Source organism: Synchiropus splendidus, chromosome 1 (assembly GCF_027744825.2).
Source record: "Synchiropus splendidus isolate RoL2022-P1 chromosome 1, RoL_Sspl_1.0, whole genome shotgun sequence".
NCBI lineage: Eukaryota > Metazoa > Chordata > Actinopteri > Syngnathiformes > Callionymidae > Synchiropus > Synchiropus splendidus.
Window position 1 is genome coordinate 53,480,700 of NC_071334.1, and position 23,274 is coordinate 53,503,973.

Below are 23,274 nucleotides of genomic sequence, written 5' to 3' on the forward strand. Positions count from 1 at the left end.
CTCGGCTGGTGACAGGAAGAGAGAGTGTTCTGGGTCTGGCATGGAGGGAAGTCGACATCATTACAGTGGGATGAAACGACATTATTGTAACTTGTACTGCCATAATTAGCCTAGTCAAAGATTCTCATTACACTCTAGCACCAGCAGCTGTGCAGAACGAAAAACAAAATTTCTTCTGCAAAACAAATAACACATGCGCTGATAATTCCCAAACTTCCCCACTAATTTTGTGGTGACATTTTGATAGCGACGGCATGACGGTGAGGGGAACTTGTGTTTACTTGTGTCTCCATGCAAAAGGTGAGTCACGCAGGTGCCTTGTTGAATTTATGACCATCTGCCATTTGAACGCATGGTGGGGGGGGGCGTGTGTCTGCATGGAAGCGTGCGTGACTTGTTGAGAAGGCTGGTGGCAGCAGGTAAATAAACTGTCATCTCATGAGAGTCGAGCTGCAGAGCAATTATGACCTCTGCCAACCAGGCTATGCTTCCAACAGCATTGGTCTGTTACACTGTGTTCAAAATAACTTTAAAAGTTATGGACGGATTTGAATGAAACTTTCAGGAAATACGTGAAATGGGACAAAGAGCAAATGATCCACCGTCCATCCAGGAATTATTAAAAAAAAAAAAAATATTCGTTCAGGGGCGCTACTGAGCAGGCTATGGCGTAAGTCGTGTTTTTCCTCGGCTCCTCCACTTTGCATATTTAGATAAAATACATATCTCCAACATTTAATACAATACAAAAAAGAGGCAGACAAGATGGTCAAAGGCAAGAAAAAGTTGCCCGCTGAGTCGGACGTGCACTTGAGAGATGAAGAGGAGCGCCACTCTGACGAGCTAGCCAGCGTTAGCTCACAGGGCTCGCCGGCTCATGAGGCCACGTCGCAAAATACTTCGTCATCTATACTTGAAGCAATTAGACAGATGGACAAAAAGATGGACAACAGATTCGATGGATTGATGTTGTCACTCAATGCCGTAAAAGCAGCATTATCCGAAAACTCAGCCCGAATAACCGGACTGGAGGGCGCTCGGGACGACCACGAGACACGCATTGCTGACTTGGAGGGAACCTGTGAACGGCTGACGTCGCTTAACCGGAGCTTGAACACGAAACTCTGTGATTTAGAGGCGCGATCGAGGAGACAGAACATAAAAATAATGGGAATCCCGGAAAAGGCAGAAAACGGCTCCCCGACGGCGTTTGTCACAGAACTATTACTGAAGATCCTGGGAACGGACAACTTTCCTCACGGGATTAAGATTGACCGAGCGCATCGCGTGGGCCGACTGTCCAGCAAACCTCGCATCATTATCGCGAAACTACACCACGACCCAGTGAAAGAGCGAGTGCTGCAAATGGCTCGGTCCAAAACGCCGCTGAGTTACGAGGGACATCGGATCAGCATCTTCCCGGACCTGCCTGCAGAAGTGATCAAAGACCGAAAGGAATTCGATGGAATCCGACGAGTTTTGAGACAAGCTGGACTAAGACACGGATTTCTTTTTCCGGCTCGTTTAATTCTCACGCACCACGGTGACACCAAGATATTTAACTCCAGCACTGAGGCCGAGGAGTATGTCGATAAGCACATTCAGCCACGACAGACATCGACGGAGAACACTTCTGCGACATGTCAGCAATGAAGAGCGGTAGAATATAAAGTGGACAGTTTAAGTTGGTAATACTGGCGTGAGTATCTCTTCGCATACGTGTGTGTCACGAAATTACTATTTGACGAGTTATAATAATCGTGATATTGCCTGTTCTGAGTTTTATAATGCTGTTTCGTTGGGTCAGTTCCAGATACATTGTTCTATCCTTGTTTATAACCAGTAATGCCACGTTGCTGCATTTATGCTGCCTTTTCTTTATTTTATTTTATTTTTTTTTCTTTGGCCTCTCGTTCTTTATTTATTAGTTTTTTTTTTAACTTCATGTGCCATCTAAAGAACTTGATAATTCATGAAAATAACATGAATATTGGAGACTATGCTAATAGATATTTAATAGAAGTGGAGAGGCTTGAGTTCTGTATTTGTTAGTTGTTACTCTTGACTTTAGAGAGCTGCAGTCAGTCTGAATCCAATGTGTCTTCTAAAATGGGTGTTTGATATGTTCTGGGGAGGGAGAAGTTGGGGAATTCTGGGTGTTTTTTTTCTTTTTTTTTCATTGAGATGTTGCACTAATAGGATGTCTTTATTGATCAAGATCAACATTTTGACACGGAAACTTCTGTGTTGACATGACGAGACCAGATGTAGTTTCAGCCACAAAGAACAATATAAATATATGCTCCTGGAATGTCAAAGGTTTAAACAACCCAACAAAAAGAGCCAAAGTATTTTCCCACATACAATCCTTACGCAGTGACATCGTTTTTCTCCAAGAAACCCATATAGTACACAAAGATTTCTTGAAGTTACAACATAGATGGAACGGTCATATTTTCCAATCCACATTCTCGGCCAAATCCCGCGGTGTAGCAATACTAATTGGTAAGGATATTCCCTTTCAGCATATTTCAACACAAAATGACCCAAATGGCCGCTACCTAATCATAACCGGAAGGATTCTAGCATTACATGTAACTCTACTCAACATTTATGCCCCAAATTTTGATAATCCAGGATTTTTCCGAGGTGTGTTCAATAATATTTTAGATATATCATCAACTAATCTGATAGTTGGTGGGGATTTCAACTGTGTACTTGACACTAACATGGACAGATCCTCAACTCGTCAGAGCAAACCATCGGACTCCACCATTGTATTAAATAATATAATGAAAACATATAACCTAGTTGATATATGGAGGGCACATCACCCGGATGGGAGAGACTACTCATTCTTCTCTCCTGTCCATAAAACATATACGAGAATTGACTTCTTCCTCATTGATGGCAAATTGATGACTGAAGTTGCCTCATCCAAATATGGAAACATATTAATCTCAGACCATAGTCCAGTAATCATCAATATAGATGTGGGCTGGAAACGGGCACCTTACACTTGGCGCTTTAACCCCAATCTGCTTAATGATGAAACATTTGTGGAGAGATGTTCAGGCAGTATTCGTGATTATTTAGAATTTAATGACACAGGCAGCGTCTCAGACTCAGTAATATGGGAGGCCTTCAAGGCAGTGACGAGAGGTGTCATAATAGCATACGAAGCCATGCAAAAGAAAGTGAAAACAGCTCGACTCACGGAAATAGACCGGGAACTAAAACAAGCTGAAAAACAGTACAGAGAGACAGTATCATGTGAAAATTTAAAAAGGGTTGCTAGATTAAAACAAGAATATAACAGTATTCTTTCCAAACACGTTAGCACTCTCTTGCTGAAAATAAAACACAAGCAATTTGAACTAGGCGACAAGCCTAGCTCACTACTGGCTCGACAGCTTAGAGGTGCACAGGCCAGCCGAGCAATCCATAAAATCAAATGTTCTGCAGGATACCTGATCACTGATCATCATAAGATTAATGAATGTTTTAAAAAGTATTATGCACAGTTATATTCCTCCCAACATGATAGGACTGATCAGGACATTCTTAGTTTTTTGCAGTCCCAATTTCTTCCAAAATTAGATGCTCACAGACAATGTCAACTAAATGCTGAACTAACCCTACAAGAGGTTCTTACAGCTATAAAGCAATTCCCAAATGGTAAGGCAGCAGGTCCAGATGGCTTTGGTATAGAATTTTATAAAACATTTGCAGATGATTTAGCACCCCTTCTTCTTAGAATGTACAAGGAGTCAATTAAGAATAAAAAACTACCAGAATCACTCTATAGGGCCAATATTTCACTTGTACTAAAAAAAGATAAAGACAACACTGACATGTCATCGTATCGACCAATATCATTGCTGAACTGCGACTTCAAAATATTCACAAAGATATTGGCCAATAGATTAAATGAGCACATCTCCACGCTTATACATCCAGATCAAGTGGGGTTTATCCCTGGACGGTTCTCATTTTTTAATGTGCGCAGACTGATGAATATAGTATATCACAAATGGGATAAGCAGTCAAAAGCTGCAGTTCTTGCTCTCGATGCCCAAAAAGCGTTCGACCAGATAGAGTGGAGGTTTATGCGGATGGTGATCAAGGAGTTTGGCCTGGGTAGCAACTTTGCCTCATGGGTAGAAATGCTCTATCTTTGCCCGGTAGCATCAATCATCACTAACTCACAGAAATCTCCCCCTTTTATCCTTGAGCGTGGAGTAAGACAAGGGTGCCCCCTCAGCCCTCTTCTGTTCGCTTTATGTATAGAACCTTTAGCTGCCACCATCAGAAACACACCGGAAATTGTTCCGATACACCTCGGCAATATAAATCATAATATCTCCCTGTATGCTGATGATGTTGTTTTGTTCCTTTCTCAGGCAGAGCAAGCAATGCCAGTCCTGTTAAATCTCATAAAAAACTTTGGGAAGTTTTCAGGATATACCATCAACTGGCAGAAATCTGAATTTATGCCTTTGGGAAGTGGATTAAACAAAGAGTTTATAAAAAGTCTTTCATTTAAAATATCAACGCAAATACAATATCTTGGCACCTCAATTACCAAAGATCCAAATCTTTTATTCAAAAATAATTATGTTAATTTAGTGGATAAACTGAAAAATGATATTGAATACTGGCGGACACTTCCAGTATCAATGATCGGAAGAATTGCAGCAATAAAAATGATTTCACTGCCAAGATTTCTATACATATTTCAAAATATACCTATATTTTTACCTAAAACATTCTTTAAAAAAATTGACTCAATAATTCTTCCCTTCATTTGGGGCTATAAAACCCACAGAATTGGGAAAAAACATCTATGCAAAGCAAGGCATTTGGGAGGCCTCGCACTCCCAATATTTCAGCATTACTACTGGGCCGCAATATGTCGTGCGCTGACTTACTGGCAGAAAGCATTTCCTGAAGCTCCAACGCATTTAAACCCATCGTGGCTGGCCATTGAACAAAACATTAAAGGAACTTCCCTCCCAGCTTTGCTGTATGCTCCAAAGGGGAATACAGGCTCTTCCAAAAAATATGGTTTCATTATCGAAAACTCTTTGAAGGTATGGCAGCAAATAAAGAAAACCCTGGATGTAAAGCAATTCAACCGAGCCGCCCCCATTTGTTATAATCATGCATTCCCTTCCTCACTCTCAGATCCTGTGTTTCTGATTTGGAAAAGTAAAGGACTGGTTAACATTCGGGACTTATATGTTGATAATATATTCTCATCATTCACCCAGCTCCAAGATAGATTCTCACTTCCGGCATCGCATTTCTTCAGATATTTACAAATCAGAAATTATGTTAAAACTCACATAACTAATTTTGAAACCGATGATCCCCCTCACTGCATAGAGTCACTGATGATGAGCAAGCCGGATACAAAACGCCTGGTCTCTCGCTTCGTCAATGCATTTTCAGAACAGCCAGACACGTCGACACAACATCAAAGAACATCATGGGCAACTGAAATAGGCGTCGAGATATCAGACGAGACCTGGCTGAAGTGTCTGCAGGCTATACACACATGCTCAATAAATTCCAGACATCAATTAATCCAATTTAAAGTTATTCATAGATTGCATTACTCTCGGGTTAGATTACATTCGTTTTACCCAGATTCCTCCCCAAGATGTATTAAGTGTCATCAGAGTGATGGTACACTGACCCACATGTTTTGGTCCTGCACAAAACTGAGGAATTTTTGGACCCGCATTTTTCAAATTCATTCTGAGATTTTCAGATGCAATATAGAACCTGATCCCAAAGCTGCAATCTTAGGCTGGTCAGAACAACTTGCAGACCTAGGCCGTCTTAAGACCCGTGCATTTTGGTACGGAAGTATTATTGCGAAGAAAAATATATTGATGATGTGGAACAAGGAAGCAGCACCATCAGTTGACTTATGGCTAATTGACATGGCTAATCTGTTGCATATAGAAGAAATAAGATTTGAAAGACTTGGGAAAATTAGGACGTTTAAGAAAGTGTGGCAACCTTTTTTTGATTACCTTTCATCCCAGTAAAAACATCTGTGTAACTCGTCTAGATGTCTGTCATGGATGATCGTCAAAGAATAAATAGATCACTTAATCTAAAGTGCAGCAACTTTTTTTTTTTTTTTTTTTTTGGGTGGTTGTTTTTGTCTTTGTTTTTTGTTTTTCATGTTTTCATTGTTGTCCTGTGGTATATATATACAGATGTGTATTATAATTTGTGGTTTGTCAGTTATATAAACGTATACTAGAGACCACACTCGAGTGAATTATATACTACAATGTGATTTGTGTTTTCTATTATGTAAAATGTAAAATAAAATATTACAAAAAAAAAAAAAATATTCGTTCACAGTGAGAAATGACCACTTTTGGCTTTTGAATCAGAATTTTTTGGAGGGTGGAGAAAGATTTTGGAGTGACTTCAGTAAAGCTAGTTTACTTCTAAATTATGGGTGAGCTACCAAGAGTAATTGTCTGGTTAAAAAGCCCTTTACAATATAATAAACATTCACAACTTACTTGTCAATGGTTCCAGCCATGTAGTAGACCATAGGAAAACAGCAAATGGCTTCCAGGAAGTGATTATCAGGCCTGATAGTGTTAGAGAAAAATAGAGGAAAAACAGGAATTTAGCGTTTCTACACATATATTTGAGGCAGGACTGAATTCAATGAAGTAGTGTTTTCATAATGAAGTCATAACAATCAATCACATGTTGTATTAGTAGCATTTGACTCCAAAAAGATAAAATATAAGGTGAATCTGTTGACATGAGCGTCAACATCCCGGTGGATGTGCTTCCAGTGAGGTCAACATTTTTCAGGTTTCCATCAAGTTTGGTTATGATATCACATAACGTGGTTCAACCTATTTTTGTGAAAGAAACTATTCACAATTAATTTGTTTCAATTCAAGTTTTTCTCGATTTTTTTGTGTTTGTTCATTGTTTCTTTAAACTGCAGAATTGGGCAGCATACTTTTCTACTCTGTCTAACAACTAGTTCTTTTTGATAAAAAGTTAGGATGCAGCGAAATGAAAATTCTTGGCCAAAACCGTGAACCGAAAATGATGTCATTAATGATGGAATCAAAAAATGAAAACTGAAAGAACAATAACCGAAACATGATCGAGACTGGACAGTATCGAGACCGAAGCGTGACCAAGACAGATGACACCTTATTGGTGTTTGGGTATCCCCCCCGATTAGCTACAACAAAAACCTGCACTTACTGTGGAGCAGAGACCCCTGATAAAGATTGAAGAAAAAACACAGTAAAACTGGACAAAAAACAGAATACTCAATTTACCAGTCATGACAGTTGTGTCAGTCTTGACCGGTCTTGAATAGAAATCCAGATAAATCTTCAGTGTGAGACAGAGACGCGAATAAAAGTGGCCCGCGAGACCGGTTCCAAGCGTGGTGATGGTACAGGTTTGGTCGCGCAGCTACTGCAGTGCGTTCACTGAGAGGGAGGGGGACTACGAGACAGCAGGGTTGGAGAGTGTTTCAGCTGGAGAATGGGTTGGAGGGTGATTTTATTTTCGTCAGAAGGTTGGCTGGAGAGTGCAGTCATTGGGCTGTTGGACTGGCTGATAAATAAAAGGCTAGGAATGAAAGCTTTATTTTTGTTTGTTGTCATTTTACAGCATGTCAAAAAGGTAAAGAAGCCAACTGCATTTTAAGTGGTCTTTTTTCCATTTAAACTGCACTGTCAAAAACTCACAGAAATGTTGACAAAAAAAACCCTTGTAAATAACCAGATCGTGAAAATGTGACTCATTACCCAGAGGTCACAAGTGTGTGGTAGTAAAAGAGCTTGACAACCACAGAAAAAACTAAACATATCAACTACATGTTTGAAACTATATAAAATAATTATGATTTTGTTATTAAAAACTAGTGGTGGGACTTTTACGAGTTAATCACGATTAATTAATTGATCGTAATTAATACATTACAATTTTTTAATCGTTTTAATTTAATTTAATTTAATTTAACAGTTTGCTCTCCAGACACCTTTGTAAGTGCAGGAGTTCCTGGTCCACTGATCACACTGATGCACAAGACACGTGGCAGCTGGGATGAGAACAACAACAACAAACATGGAGGAATCCCTGAATAAAAGCAAACAAAAGCTTCTGTTTGCTTTTGTACAGGGATGTTTTTCACTACACAATGGCCAGGGTTTACACTACTCTGAATGTACTTGAAATTCTTATTAAATTGAAATTCTTCTACAAATATTTTCAAGACATTAAAAGAGCTTTAGTTTAAAAAAGGTGATATAAAAACTTGAATATAGCAACCATCGTTATTTATTGTGCTATTGTCAAACTGATGCAAAATAAACAATATTTTTATTTTTTAATCATATTTTAGATTTTTTTTTTAAATAGAAACCCACCCCTACTGAAAACAGATTTAGTTAAACAATAGCAAAGAGTCTGACCTAAACCTGAATTCGAAGCAGCCTTTGTTCAGTATCAAACTTGGCTGCTCTTAAAAAGCTGATCATTAGGTTTATCAAATTCAAGGGCACCAATTCAGAGCGAGTCTGTCTATAGTGGATTATCACATTAGGTAGATGTGATCCATTCTTTCTCAATGACTGAAGTTTGAATGAAAGAGGAGAGAGAGTGAAAAGCTAAAATATCTGGCCTTTTTTGTGCTGCTATCAAAGTGTGAAGTTAAAAAAAACATTTTTCTCCTGGGCTGCTGTTTATTTATGCTTTGTGGTGAAGTGAAGCAGATGTAGTGGATCAATTTGTGGCTGTCCTCAAATGCCAGGCCCCACTGACAGGACAACACTTTCTACATCTGCCCAGTCCTGCTGACTACAGACCCAAGGCTGTCGCAAGTGCCTGAATTACGCATGCAAGTGTGTAGGCGTATATTAGCGTGTGTGCGCCAGCCACTGGAAGGGGGGGCGAAAGCAGCATGAAGGAAAGTGTTTATTGTTCTCCAGTGTTTTCCATGAGAGCACATGAGGGGGCTGAGAGGGGACACATCAGGGCTGACGATGAAAGCCTGCTTGGTGATCTGTAAAAAACAGTTTTTTTCCATCTTTTGCGCCCTTTCCAGCAATAAATATAATTCAGGCTCAAGGCAAAGTAAAGTTGCTATGGTAACTGTCTGGCACAATTTTATTTTCCTTTGTCGCTCAAAAATATGGCATCAGTGCGCACGGAGCAGAGAAACCCGACATCAGGCCCGACAATGAACTTCCACCTCCACAGCCCTGTCCTGAGGGCTCGGCTGAAGCCAGACTTCAGCACACATTGTGCTTCACAGCAGGAAAGAATGGGCGAAGGCGCGCACTAAAGTGGACTCACGGGTTATCCAGGAGTAACACAATGGGGTTAAGCTCTTTCCTCGGCCTGTAGTAAGCTCGGAGCGGCACAATGAAGTTGTAGAGACCGTTGCCAGCTGTCTCAGCAGACACGATGATCAGCTTGTTCTTGAAGCCGTAAGCTTTGGCGTCCTCAAAGCTGTTGTGTCTGCACCCCTGCACAGAGACAGAGAGAGAGAGGGCCAGAGAGCGAGAGAAAGAGAGAGACAGGTGTTTTGGAAAGGAGACTGGAAGGTGGGTGAGGAATGACAGGGCTGCGGAAAGAATGAGTGACTAAGTTGAAGGAACAGCAAGTGCCCACCTGGTCCAGTCGTAGGCAGCAAAATGGGGCTTTCTCAGCCAAAAGATGGCACAAGGTGGGCGAGCTCCCGATGTACGGAGAGTTGAGGGGATAACCTTTCACGTACCTAACACCACAACCAAGAAGTTAAAGTGACGCATCTTTTTCCAGAGCATACTAACAAAATCAGTTTTCGTAAACAGCTTTGATAATGTCATTCATTCATATTCAACAGTTATATCAGGAAACTTTCATCAAGCCATTCTGACAGTGGGGACATGCACAAGGAACGTACCTCACGTCAAACCCTGGGTCATACCACCTCCGGACTCAAGCCGGGGAACATGTTTTCATGCTGCCGGTGTTGAGACTTTCATTTTTCTAAATTCAATCGTTAGGCAATGTTTCTGATACGATAAGATTTGATAAAATAAAGTATTGGGTTTCTGACAATTACTTTCACCTTTGCCAAAGTTGTCTGCTGTTAACCAACTTGTTCAGACCATGGCAAATGCCATGTGTGGCCCTTCCACTGCTTTTGAATATTGACAACAATAGTCACAGTTTATTTTTCATTACAAATTCAACTCTCAATACGTTGTTGTTACTGAGTTGTTAATGTTCTTTGATTTCCTCTTTTTTCTGTGAATGAAATTGTAAGATCATTTGATTTGAAATACAGTGTCTACATATCACATATCATATGACATGCATCATGTGCATGGATTTTATTATTCACATTTTGAAGCTCTAATAAAAAATGCAATTAAACTTTTACCTGGCTTTTTCCTGGCTTCTTAGTGTTTTTCTTTTTAAAGTAACCCATCTTCCTTTTGGCTCCATGTCCCTTACAACAGTCGCAGCATAGCACGTGGTCCCTTTGGAAATGCACTGTATCTGCCCACCCCTTGACTAGTTGGTTTGTCGACTGTCTCTTGGCAAAAGCGTGGCTGACAGATGGTGGGTGATCTGTGTGTGGAGCTCAAACCATAACAAAAAAAATCTTACTCAGTAGATGAGTGTCCTTTTTCGTCTAAAAACACAGAGTCATCTTCTGATTGGTCACTCAGGAGGTCACATGGCAAAATACAGGAAGAGTCGGCGATCTCCTGGACAGGGGCGATGCTGGGACGGCGGCTTCCAGTTCCGTTGACTGTAGGTGGGACCAGTTTTCCACCTGCGACGTCTGGAGGGCTCGTGTTCTGGAGATCCATGGCAACCGTCCCTGTCAGCACATGAATGAGTGATCAGCACCAAACCTAAAGGATCGGATGCTCCATGAACGTCCCCTCACCCATGCTCGCTATGATACTGTGCACGGGAAGCTGCGAAGGTCCGTCATAGAGCCCTCCCGCTGACCGTCCTTTCCTTTCTTCCTGGTTGAAGATGAATGCTGAATTTTCCTCCTTAGTGATGTTGATATAGTAGCAGGTATCCGAGGCGGCCATGATGTGGCGCGGGCCAGGGTTCAGGAGGATGCTTTTGTTGTCCTCCCTCTTTATGCCGATTAAACACACTCCGTACCTGGAGGGTCATAATCGAAATGACTGAGCACAAATGTCCCCCCTTGTACTGTTTTAGTTATTAGAAAGTATCAGAAATAATCCGATAATAATTCAATGAAACAATTTCAATGTGGTTACTATAGAGGAACAGTGAATAGTTTAATACACACTTGTCACCAAAATGCTTTTCGATTTTAGTATATATACATGTTATATGTTCCAATATACTCCTGAAGACATATCAGAGCTTGTGATCCAATGTTGCTATTTGGGACCTATTTTGAATGCATTATAATAATGGGAAATCAAATCCAAATTTGTGTTTCGGATTTTTTTCTCCCTCCTACTCTGTCAAAGAGGAACTTAGTTATTTATTTCAACTGCATTTCATACAGCTGAATATTGTTCAGCTGTAAAAAAAAGCTTTTGACTAACAAAGCAAACAAACTATTCTGAGTCGCTTAGCGCCAGTTTTGAAAAAAGCAACAAAGTGTAGTTTAATAAATGTTCTAATGAATTACTTTTTCATTGTAAGTGAATGGGAGTCAGTCCTCCCATGTTGAGCTACTATTTCTCTACGGTACCAGGCCAACAGGTTCAGATTATGACAAGTTTGTATCATGAATAACACAGTGGCCAAATCATATTTTGAATGTGCTTACTTTTTGTGAGCATGGAAGGAGGCATAAGTGAAGCTTTTGCCATTGTATTCCCCGAAAAACTTGCTGTCGCACAGTCTGATATGGTAGACCTCGTTCCCAGAGCAACATCCATACATCCTCTGCCACTGCTCGGGAGACTGTTGTCCTTCCCTGCAGGAATGTGAACAGACATAGTCTTACAATTCAGAAAGTCAATGTAGTGCCAAAACTTTGGTTTGTATATTTTTTTTGTTTTTGTTTTTCCAAAGGACACAGAAGACTACTGAATGAAACAGATATAATTTTCAAAATAATAAATACAAATACCTTAATTTCCATACTATAGCGCACACCAGAATATTAGCCTCACCCACCAAATTTAAGAAGGAAAATAGATCTTGCTCATCCATAAGCCGCATTGGTCTATAAGCCGCGGGTGCAGTGGTGCTGTCTGTGCCGTAGAAAGGTCAGTGGTGCCCCCAGCTTAAAAACGCTTTTCAAAACTAGTGTTGTGTGTGAGAGTGAATATAGCGTGTCAGCTGTAGGTGTGCTGTCCATGTGTGTGTGTGGAGCCACTGCATGTAGGAGGGGTTACAGGATGAGTGACATCACTCAGAGAGTGACGAAGTTTCCAGCTCCGAATGCGAGGTCCTGTACAGTATGGGTATGATAATAAGAATGCTCTGTTCCAAACTCGTCTCTTCCCTGTCCGAGCTCCCTGATTTCATCGCCTCTGATTTAAGCCTGTAAAAATCCATATTTTATCCATATATTAGCCGCACCGCCACAGGGCTCAGACGGCGAGAAAAAATAGTGGCTTATAGACAGAAGTGTTGATTACTCTCTTACATGGCCCTTAAAACAGGTACAGCTTCAGTGATTGACCCCCCTCTGCTGCTGTTTCTGTTTAAAGCGCAACCTGTTTACATTCCGTGTTTCGACTTTTCACACTGTTGACAAAACCAACCCAAGCCGACTGCTCTCCTGTGTTTTGTCACCAATCTGCACTAATTCCAGATACGTTCATGTTCCAAAGAGTTCCAACTTGGCAGTAGACACATTTTTGTTACTGCAACAAGAGCCACACAACACAACAGAACCACTCTGACCACAGACAAAGAGTAGGGGAAGTAAGACTCATTTGCCCATGCTGTTGAATGATTGGCTCCAGGATCTCAGACTGATTTACACAACAGATGTGACCACAAGCAGTGCATGACCTGTGGAAAACCTGATTCTCATTTCATTTGGTTGGCTGTTGAAGACTCACCGTCCACGTGACGTGTGCACGAGAAGGGTCACCAGCGTGGAGGTGGCTGGACAGACGCAATTCAGAGCCAACATGGCATACTTGAATTCCTCCTCACACACGACATGATCTGAAAGGAGAGGAAGATCTCAGAGAACCAGTGGTGACAAACAGTAGGTTGATTTTAGATTGTTTTCAAGACAACAATAGCTAAACAGGCCTCTACTTTCACTGTCCCCATCACTTATCCACTTCCCTGCTTGTTTCACGTGCTTTAACTGCGAGAACCAAAACACAGAATCTATTTTTACACCTGCAACAGGTGGTACTGAATGGATGGACATGATGATGATGGCTAACCGAGATTTCCTCAAGATTCCTTCTATTTTTCAGCTGTGTAATTTCAACATTTTACACAATCTACAGCTTACTTAAGAGCAGGAACTTGTTCAAAAGCTTCAAGCTTGATTTTGATATTTGATTTGATGGGTTATTATAGCGATGGTCATGTTACCACAGAAAAAGTGTGCGATTATTAACATATTAACACTGAAACTAACACAGAGAAATGGCAGTTGGACACCCTAAGTAAGAAGAAGTTCACCGTAGTCATAAATGATTGTACGTTTTATACATTTTAAAGAAGATTACAAATTGCAAATGCTTGAAAAGAATAACATTCATCCATTTACTTTAAAAAATAATAAGTGTAGACCCAGCACACGCACCGTTTTGCTGATTCCTCCTCCTTTATTTACATCACGAAAATTCATTCATCTAACTCACAAAGGATCATGGGATTGATGATGCACAGCAGTGAATAAGTCACACCGCTGATGAACTTTGTAGAGTGCCTTTTTAACTGAGATGAAGTATTGTGTTTTTGGCTGAGAGGGAGAGAGACATGCATTTGTCTTTGCTAAAGTCTCCATTCAGCACTTCCAGGGCAGACATTTTCTATTCAAACCCACTGCTTGTCTAAGTTGGTTCAGCTCTTGTTTGTTAGGTGAGTAAGTTTCAGATGAGCTGTTTCTAACCATAGATAATTGTGGTAACTCTTGTGTAAAAACACAAAACAAAATCTCACCTGCAAATTTAACATGGAACTTGTTCTCAGGTTTTAGTATCTGAACATAGAGGGGGCAGTTCGGAGCAAAATCCTTCACTGCCCAGGCTCTCAGGATGGTCTGATGGTCCTGTGGGGAAACAACAAAAAAAAAAACAGATAATCGCTTGGAATTAATTTTTAATTCTCAGTATGATTGACAGCGTTAATAAGGTTTTCACAATAAAAACGTAAATGACTGCTCTCACCGCCGCCATGCGATCCACTTCGTTACGACTACTAAGAATGAAACAGGCCTCAGCATCATCCATTCTGCAGACACAGCATATTATTCAGAGGTGTATATGATCAACACAATTCTGAAAGCATAACAGCAGTCAGGAAAGTAGTCATTGATGACACGTGCCGCCAGTAGCGTTCTATATTGCGCAGTGGAACTGTTTGTGCATATGATTATCGCAGTCGGGGGAGTGGAATCCAAAACAGGCGTGGGAGGGTTTGAAATGTTTCCAGACAGCCAGTCTACTTCTAATTGCTTTATCAAAAAAAAAAAGATTCAATATGCACAGTGTCAATCACAGTAAGCCAGTCTATTCACAGTAATGGGTTTATAAGAGAGCTTTATTTTGGCAAAATGGATCTGCTGTTCCCACGAGCCAAAATAAGAAATGGGTCTCTGGGTTTGTGTTTCTTGAGGGTGTTTGATCTATTTTTCTCCTTCAGTTCCTGATGGGAATATGCAACTTCAATCGCCAGTCAAACATGTTTAACAGGGTGATTTAAACACAGCTTGAACAGCTTAGGATGTTTAAAAGGCTGTTATACTGATGCACTCAGTATTCAGTGATATTTGAAGCTTCCAAATTTTATAACTGTCTTAACCTTTAATTACAACACTTACACATCCACTGGAATATTTCAAAGGAGGTTACTCCACTTGGAACAGATAATTGTTTGATTATAACACGGGCTGAAGTGTGAAATAAATGTCAGTGCAATTTGTGCATGTACATGTGCCTGAAATTAATGTGCAACGAAGGTAGCGATGACTGGGTTGTAAAATGTATCCAGAAAGTTAGCCATGAGGAAGGCCGGAACTATATACGCAGGATAATTCTGGACCCTGCGAGGGAGTGTAGGGTGAATGTGGCTCCCTCAATCTGCATGTTATTTATAACTGGATTAAAATGACACAAGATTGTTTACATTACAATGGCAAACACACAGCTAATCCAGTTTGGCTTAGATGTTTACTTTAAGTAACAATTAAATAATCTTAAAAATAGAAGCATTTGTTGCCAAGGAAAAGTTACAAAAGGATGTCTCCCCGGGAACCCCTTCACCCTGTGTTTGTGCGAGGCCCACTCACTCACTTGGCGCGCAGAAGATCCTGGTCCTTGAGCACAGATCCTTGCAGATAAATGACCCGCTGAGACCACAGAGGGATCTGCAACACTCTCCTCACCTGCAGGTCCATTTCACTCGGGCACAGGATCACAACATAGTAATCCTTCACGCAAGAATCACACATGAGGAAACAAGTTAATATACACGTGTGTAAGATGGTATATAAACATGAATACCTGCAGTCTGGGGTGGGCATAGAACTCATTTAGAAAATCCATGAGCAGATCTATTTTCAGGGTACTGACACACAAGACGACGTGTTTCTCCGTCTGTGCCCGATGGCGGCTGTAATTCCCTCCAGACTTTTGTCTCTCCATCCACAGGTAGATCAGCTCCTCGAACTGACACACTCCTGTAAGATTAAACATGGACCACTTGAATCAACAGAAACGTACCTGCAGAGGGAGGACCACCAGGGCCACGCAGATCATAATGACGACCAGCAGCTGTGAAGGCCAGATCCTGGGCGTGACGTCTCCAAAGCCGACGGTGGAGAAGGTCACGATGCAGAAGTAGAAAGAGTTGAACAGAGAAAGATTTCTTCCGGCTCGCTCCAAATGCTGAATTCCACAAGTTCTGCCACAACAACATCATTCAGTTTTTGAAAACCACTCCACTGATGCTCATGTTCACACACACAGGGATCATATGTTGTGACCAGTTAACCTAAAAATACAGTTTATTCAGATGAAAATCTCAAGCAGCTGGAGAACACCAAATAATAATAATAATAATAGACATTTACCTTAACTTAACTTTGCTCTTTTGCTAATACAAACCTGCATATTTTTGAGCTACTTTGATGTTTTAGAAAGTAGACCAATATGAATTTATTTTCAAAGATCTAGTTTTAGACATTCATCTGCACAGTGTATGTATGAGTCATTATTGCACGGCAAAGTGTAATTTGAGAAACCTTGCTCTTGATTGGCCTGCCTCAGCCAGTAAAACCTATTTATTTGGCTTAAGTTAACATGTCCCTCTATTCATCTGCTACCTAATCTGTCCCCATAGCAACGTAAAAGAGCGCAGCTGTAACTCGTTGTTAACTGCAGCCACTAGTTATCAATTTCATATACCAACGCTGAGAAGGAACAGAGCTCCATTTCTATTTGAAATTATTTGCCACTGTGGAATTCTAATCATCCAACAAAAAAACTACACTTATAGTATCAACAGAAAATGAAGGTGCTAAACATATAACATCACAATAACATATTAACACCTGACGTCATAAAATGAAGGAGAAAAGCTAAATTGACTGCTATTTCGGTATGTAAGTTCATTGCAGATACTCATTTTGCAAAGTGGTTAGAAGATTGAAAAGAAATCCCATGAGCACATTTGCATGAAATCAATTACCGGTACCTAAATTAATAGCACATGATTTTCGGTATATTCCTATATATATTTTCAAATAGTTTCCTTTCAAATTCTACTACATTCTTCACCAGGAAAGTACTAATAATACAAAGCTGTTGTGAAATAAGGTTTTAAAATAAAAATATACATGGGTTATGAGTTAAAGTTAAAAATGAAAAAAAAAATCAAGGTAAGTAAAAATACAAGACTTAATCTTGAAGAATTTTTATTAAAAATAAAAATGAAACCAGACGCTAAACCACCAACGTCTCCATGAAACCAAAGGGTTTATTAACCCACACAAACAAAGTGTTCCTGGATCTAACTTCGTGTTCGCTGATGACTCACCCAGTGAAGACCAAACAGAGCAGAGTGCAGATAAGGATGAGGACCTGATTGAACATGGCTGAGTTGGTCCTCTGGATGGCTCTGTGGACATCGTTCTGAAACATCACAGTAATGGACAGTTGCATCTCTGATCTTGTGCACTCAATATAATATTTGGTCAACGGGTGGCAGCTTGGAAAAAGAAGATGGGGCAGGCGTATGTATATATATATATATATATATATATATATATATATATATATATATATATATATATGAGAATTCAGCGAGAATTCTCACATCTTCTGACTGGGATATTTCTCTCTCTCTCTCACTCTTTCTTATATATATATATATATATATATATATATATATATATATATATATATATATATATATATACATATACATATATATATATATATATATATATATATATATATATATATATATATATATATATATATATATATATATATATTTTATTATTTTAGCAGTTAGGAGTTGACATGATTCAGAATTGCAAAAAATTCCAGTCAGAAGATGGAAACATTCACCATCCCACAGAACACAATCCAAGACTGGTTCCCTCTTCATATTGCTGGATTTCAAGTCCCAAACAAAGCACATATTTATGTACGGACAAGGCATGAGAGCAGCTTTCACGGATGTCACTATCTACTTTTCCAACGTCCATATTCGGCTGTGATTTCATTCCCAGCTCCAACTTCCCACTTACAAGGTAACTGTAACGCAGCATTAAACCCTTCAGAGGCCATTACACATGAACGACACTTGAGCAGATGTTAGAGATGTCAATACAAGCAGGACAAGAGAGCTCTGCTTTTGCCTTGTTGTGTCTTATCGTATGCCGCCAAATAAGTGCTTGCAAATGACGACTGCACAAATGTTTTTTTCACTCACAATCATGTTCTCCAGCGCACATTTGGCCAGCCAACAATTGAGAAACACTGGGATGAAGATGTTTCGTATTGAGGGCCAAAAGATCTGAGACACAAAAGGAAGAAATGAGCTACCATTAGCATAGCGTTAGTTAGCATGCTAGAATGTTCATAGCAATGAAGACGCAGCTAAGTCAAGTTATTCAGGGCACCTGTTGTATATTTATCAGAATGTAATATACTTTTAAACTAAGAACAAGCTCCTCAATCAGTCTTGCCCAGAGTAGTTAAAATTTATTTTAAAAACAGTACAATTTCATTGGTATTCTTCTTACAAAGATTACAAAGATACATTTGCTGCGGCGGCAGATTCAACCTGAAAAAAAAAGTAATTCCAAAGTGAAAATACAGAGTTTAATATTGATCCAACAGAAGACAAACACCCAGTTTGGGTAGAAAATCCCAGTAATTATTTTGCATGTTTACTTTGTACTTTCAGGATTGATTTGATCAGAAAACAAAGATATATATTGAGGGATGAACACAGTGAATACCAAACATACTTATTTATTATATTACATTATATGACATTATCAATTTTGCAGGCATATTCGATTTTCTTCTTCTGTGGTTTCACAACTAACAATCCCTCATGATGTTGTTACTTTCTAACGTCACAGCAGCTCCAAATGTTATTATCAAGTCTAAATGAAACTCGATGAAATGACTTGCCCGGAGATCCATTAGTGGAATTCTCCCTTTCACGGAGCAGGACATATGGACAAACTCTGAAGGATCTAGTTTGACAAGACGGAGTTATCCATGGTGTTTACCGTGATGATGAAAGGAACAGTGTTGATCATCTCAAGTAGAAAGGACACCTGGAATATCTGCTCCCAAATGTTCCCCTAAAAATCACCAGCATGACAGACATGTCAACAGTTTTACTCGTCGGACGACAGCACATCGGTGAGTCATCACAGTTGTCACTTTTCTTGACCACTCCAACCGGATCCTGTAAACACAGCCTGTCTTGAACGCTGCAAAAGGTTTAGGATAATTACAGCACTTTCGGCCTGTCAATCTCAGACTCAAGCTGAACATTTCTACAGTGTGTGGAATAGTTACACTGATGGACTGTACAGTGTGTGTTTTCTGCTTCACCTTGTAGCTCAGGTACATCAACAACATGGTCTCCAAGAAACTAATGATGGCAACAATAACCTGGAAGGACCAGAACAGGAAACACAGTCAAAAGTACAAAATATATATTTAGAAAAATATATAATTATGTTTATCATGTCATAATAATGTCTGCGATCATCTTACGCAAACAGCAGTGTTAATCCAAATTGTGTACGTCAATATTTCAACTGTCCTCTTGGAATGGAAAACACAAGACACATTTTTTCTGGTGGAAACTATGAATCTATTTTTTTCACTTGGAGGTATTTCATGAGTCACCGATTCACTTCAACTGCTAAAGCTCACACACTAAAAAATTGATTGAAAAAAGAAAAAACCCACCACAAAAATAAATCAACTTCCCAGATACTGTGGTGCTAAAATATGTTAGGTGCTACGTACAGTAAGATTGCTAGTGCTTTCACCGCAGCAGCACAGGTTCACCTCCTGGTCATTTTTTTGTCGATGAAGACATATTTTCTACCACTATTGAATCTTGATTCATGGGAGGTGTTTTATTTATTTGATTGTGGGCTTAAAGCCATGTTAAATGAGTTACTATGGATGGTCAAGCACAAGGCCTTTTGCAGAAGCCCATTTCTTCTTCATTCTCATGTCATTGGGAAATAGACGTATCTCTCCCTTTCTCATTAATTCCACCCATATGGCCTTCACAATAGTCTCATTATATAATGCCAGCCCCTTAAGACATGCACTTGCCTGTGGTATAGCTTATCTTCAGAGACAATAAATTCCTTAATTTATGCAGCCTTTTCACATACATTACCACTATACATAAGGTCAGACTAAAACTATACAACTGACTTTTTTTTAACCTGTTTCCATTTTAGCCAGTTCAACAGTAAATACAACACTTTCATGACTAACATTTAGTTTCTTCAAAGTATATTTTGAAATAAATGTCCTTTTTATCATAGATGTTTGGTCCATAGTTTAATTATGATTTATATTCAAATAAGACGCATGCATATAATAATGTTTTATAGGTTTCGTGCCATATTTACACTTCTTAATATGTTGCTTCCATTGAATATTTAATGGTTCATTTACTTAACATTTTTTTCTATCACGTTTCGTAGTCATTGCCACCTTTCTTGATGGCCCCTCACAACAGCCACAGTTTGTAATGTGGCCCTTTAGGGAATTTAACTGCCCACCTCTGAACTAAAGAGTCGATGACGTAGCATTTTCAATGATAACTGAGTCGATATGTTGGAACTGCTGGTGGGGGAAGTGAGCCAATTAACTGGAGGCTTGAAGGGCAACACAGGAAATGGAATGCGATTTCTGAATACTACCATTACTTTTCCACCCCATTTATCCGACAAGGTCTGAGTCAGATATGTCATCTATTCACTATAAAGGTAGATTTTCATGATTATAATTGTTAACTGTTTTTATATGTATATTTTAGGTCACAGCATCTTCACGACATAAATATATAGACAACAACTATCAGTCTTGACTTACTTGAATGGCCCAAACAGGCAGCTTTCTGTCCACCCAAAATATCAACTCCCTTCAAGGAAAAGAAACACATTTCGACCTTAAAAGCATGAATCTAGTGAACATTCTCACAAATCAGGGACAAAACCGTGAGTTATGGACAGCTGAGTAACAGGAAACAAAGGGTTGTACAATCCAATTACAGCACTGATGTCCCGCCAGGTTGAGTAAGCAGAGGTGAGAAGAAGATCTGCTAAAGACGAACAGCACTTAATGTGATCCTGTTATCGCATAATGATTTCCTCTAAATGACCCCATTAAGAGAAATCCCACCTGCTGCTTCTTACCAGTTAATTTCCCGGTCCTGCACCGAGCCGTTCCACTGACAGTCGATGCTGGAGCCATGAAGACAACAAAAGACAACTTAATTTAACCGCACTGTGATGCTGATGGCCGCTTGCGCTGTTTTCCAAACCATTTATTGTTGCCACTGGGAGTGCTGTGTTGGCCCACGCCGGCAGGGTTGTCAGTCACCACTCGAATAATGTACAAGAGACAGGTGAGCAGCTTCAGGGAGAAGTTGAACACTCGGATTCTGAGGCCTGACGACAAGAGAGGGACACATTTGTGGAAAGTGTAAGTCTAGGATTTACTTACCAAGCAACAATAGCCTGACAGTACAGCCGTTACTGCTCCCAGACTTCCCATATTCTGCTGCAGTTTTCATTATGAATATAATCATTCTTACAAAGCACAGTAATGTGATGAATAATTTATCTCTTTCTAATCCTGTATCCCTGAAAGGTGAAAATATTAACTTAATCTAAACCTGCAGTATTATGCATATGATGCCCAGATTCAGATGGAAAACAGTGAAGAGATTCACTCATCAATCTGTATATCACAGCATATCAAGCGGCACACAAGCTTTTGTAATCGCATGTACTTGCAGAACTTGACCTACGCCACACCTTTGAGGTGGTACTCAACGCACTCTTATGATACCAGTCCGCCTCAGAAACCTGGTATTTTGAAGTATCTTCAACTCTCTGAGCTCATGAGGCTCCTGAAGTTCATGAAGTAAAGATGGTTGTATTTAATCAATGGCCTTTGACGGCTGGCTTTAATAGCAGAAAATTCATATTTACTCCCTGTTATGAACCACAATATCTCTCATTAATGCTTCCCTATCCTCCTCAGCTCATAATAATACACCAGAATTCTTGAAAATGTTGACAGATTTAAACCGTTTCTATGGGTTATTAAAAGTTGCAAATTGAAAAATGAAGCACTTAAGACTTCAAACTTGGACAGTCGGCATGATGTTCGCTGAAATTACACAATCAACATTACAATAAAGATGAGGTGTAAGCCATTTAAATTCTTGCACGGCTGCTCTTCAACAGTAAACTCACTTGATCTTTGGTTCTTGATGAAGAAAAGCTTCAGGCGCTCCTTGAAAGTGTTTTCATTCACGTAAAACTCTATCTGTACCCTAACATGGAGGAGAAGAAGAAGTCATACCAACAGAAAACTGTTTTTCACAAGACATTTCACAGCATGGCGCAGCATGAACATTCGTAATGATGTTCACTAATTGTCTGCCTGAGGAAAGCTGCGCTATCATCTGTCTCTGCTTCTGTTTCCCAATCCTGCAGCAGTGCAGCCCAAGTGCTGACAGCATCTCAGTGTATTGTAAATTATTCAATAAAAATGTTCAATAAAAGCCTCTCATTATTGAGACTGTGACAGCATGAGTCCCATCAGGCTTGTATGAATGAATGACTGTAGACGTTTTAGCATTAGTTCATACTGTAGATGGGTCGATCACTTTAGCATAGTCAGTTCAAAAGCAACCTTCAAACCAGATGACTCTGGGCACCTTGGGCCTACAGGTTCACGTGTGGTGAAACTAGCTGCACAAATCTATCTTGTGAAATTTCAGGGTAAAACATGTCCTGAATTTGACTCTGAGCATTGATAATAGAGAGGAACATTTAAGCATCCACTGACTTTAAACAGTGAAATCCAACCTTGGAAACAACACAGAATTCTCAAGTCAACCTTCATTAAAGGCGAGAGCCTGATGGCAGAACTGATAATGTACACTTCAAGTCAATAACTTTTAGCCAAATGGATGGAGTTTTTTTTGCCATCAGTGAGAGACAATTTTATTTCGGTCTAATCGGCAGGTAGCTAGGTCCCACTGGTGTGCTTTTGTTGCAATGTTCCCCTTCCTGTTCATTTTACTCTGTCAAGAGACTTCCTGTTTCCATGTTTGTCTTTCCTCTCTTGACGGTTGTGGAGTGCACAGCTGAGACTCCTACTACTGATTGCAGGTGTTAAGTTCTTTTCTAACAAATCTGTTAGATTGTTATATAGTTGTCAGCCTCTTTCCTACAGCACCACACCCATATATTTGGTTGCCTGCTGCGAGCGATATGAGTCCACACAACCAAGATCATTATGCAACCACATCCACTTCAGACTAGCGTTAGCC

General features: G+C 39.8%; 1 protein-coding gene across 2 annotated transcripts in view; it reads right to left on the minus strand.

Annotated features, from left to right (window-relative positions):
- The window catches only part of kcnt1a (potassium sodium-activated channel subfamily T member 1a), a 36,178-nt gene that overhangs the window by 4,570 nt on the left and 8,334 nt on the right, over positions 1-23,274 (minus strand). For both annotated transcript variants that reach the window (XM_053866901.1, XM_053866902.1), the window contains 20 exons: positions 22,190-22,269; positions 21,250-21,376; positions 21,122-21,169; positions 20,799-20,847; positions 19,287-19,346; positions 18,956-19,030; positions 18,145-18,228; positions 17,242-17,336; positions 15,927-16,107; positions 15,708-15,872; positions 15,498-15,634; positions 14,373-14,436; positions 14,146-14,254; positions 13,080-13,188; positions 11,831-11,980; positions 10,958-11,187; positions 10,672-10,888; positions 9,685-9,790; positions 9,367-9,539; positions 6,552-6,623 (listed from right to left, as the gene is read on the minus strand). In XM_053866901.1, coding sequence (XP_053722876.1) covers positions 6,552-6,623; positions 9,367-9,539; positions 9,685-9,790; positions 10,672-10,888; positions 10,958-11,187; positions 11,831-11,980; positions 13,080-13,188; positions 14,146-14,254; positions 14,373-14,436; positions 15,498-15,634; positions 15,708-15,872; positions 15,927-16,107; positions 17,242-17,336; positions 18,145-18,228; positions 18,956-19,030; positions 19,287-19,346; positions 20,799-20,847; positions 21,122-21,169; positions 21,250-21,376; positions 22,190-22,269 — 2,331 coding nt within the window. The remainder of the gene's footprint in view (positions 1-6,551; positions 6,624-9,366; positions 9,540-9,684; positions 9,791-10,671; positions 10,889-10,957; positions 11,188-11,830; positions 11,981-13,079; positions 13,189-14,145; positions 14,255-14,372; positions 14,437-15,497; positions 15,635-15,707; positions 15,873-15,926; positions 16,108-17,241; positions 17,337-18,144; positions 18,229-18,955; positions 19,031-19,286; positions 19,347-20,798; positions 20,848-21,121; positions 21,170-21,249; positions 21,377-22,189; positions 22,270-23,274) is intronic.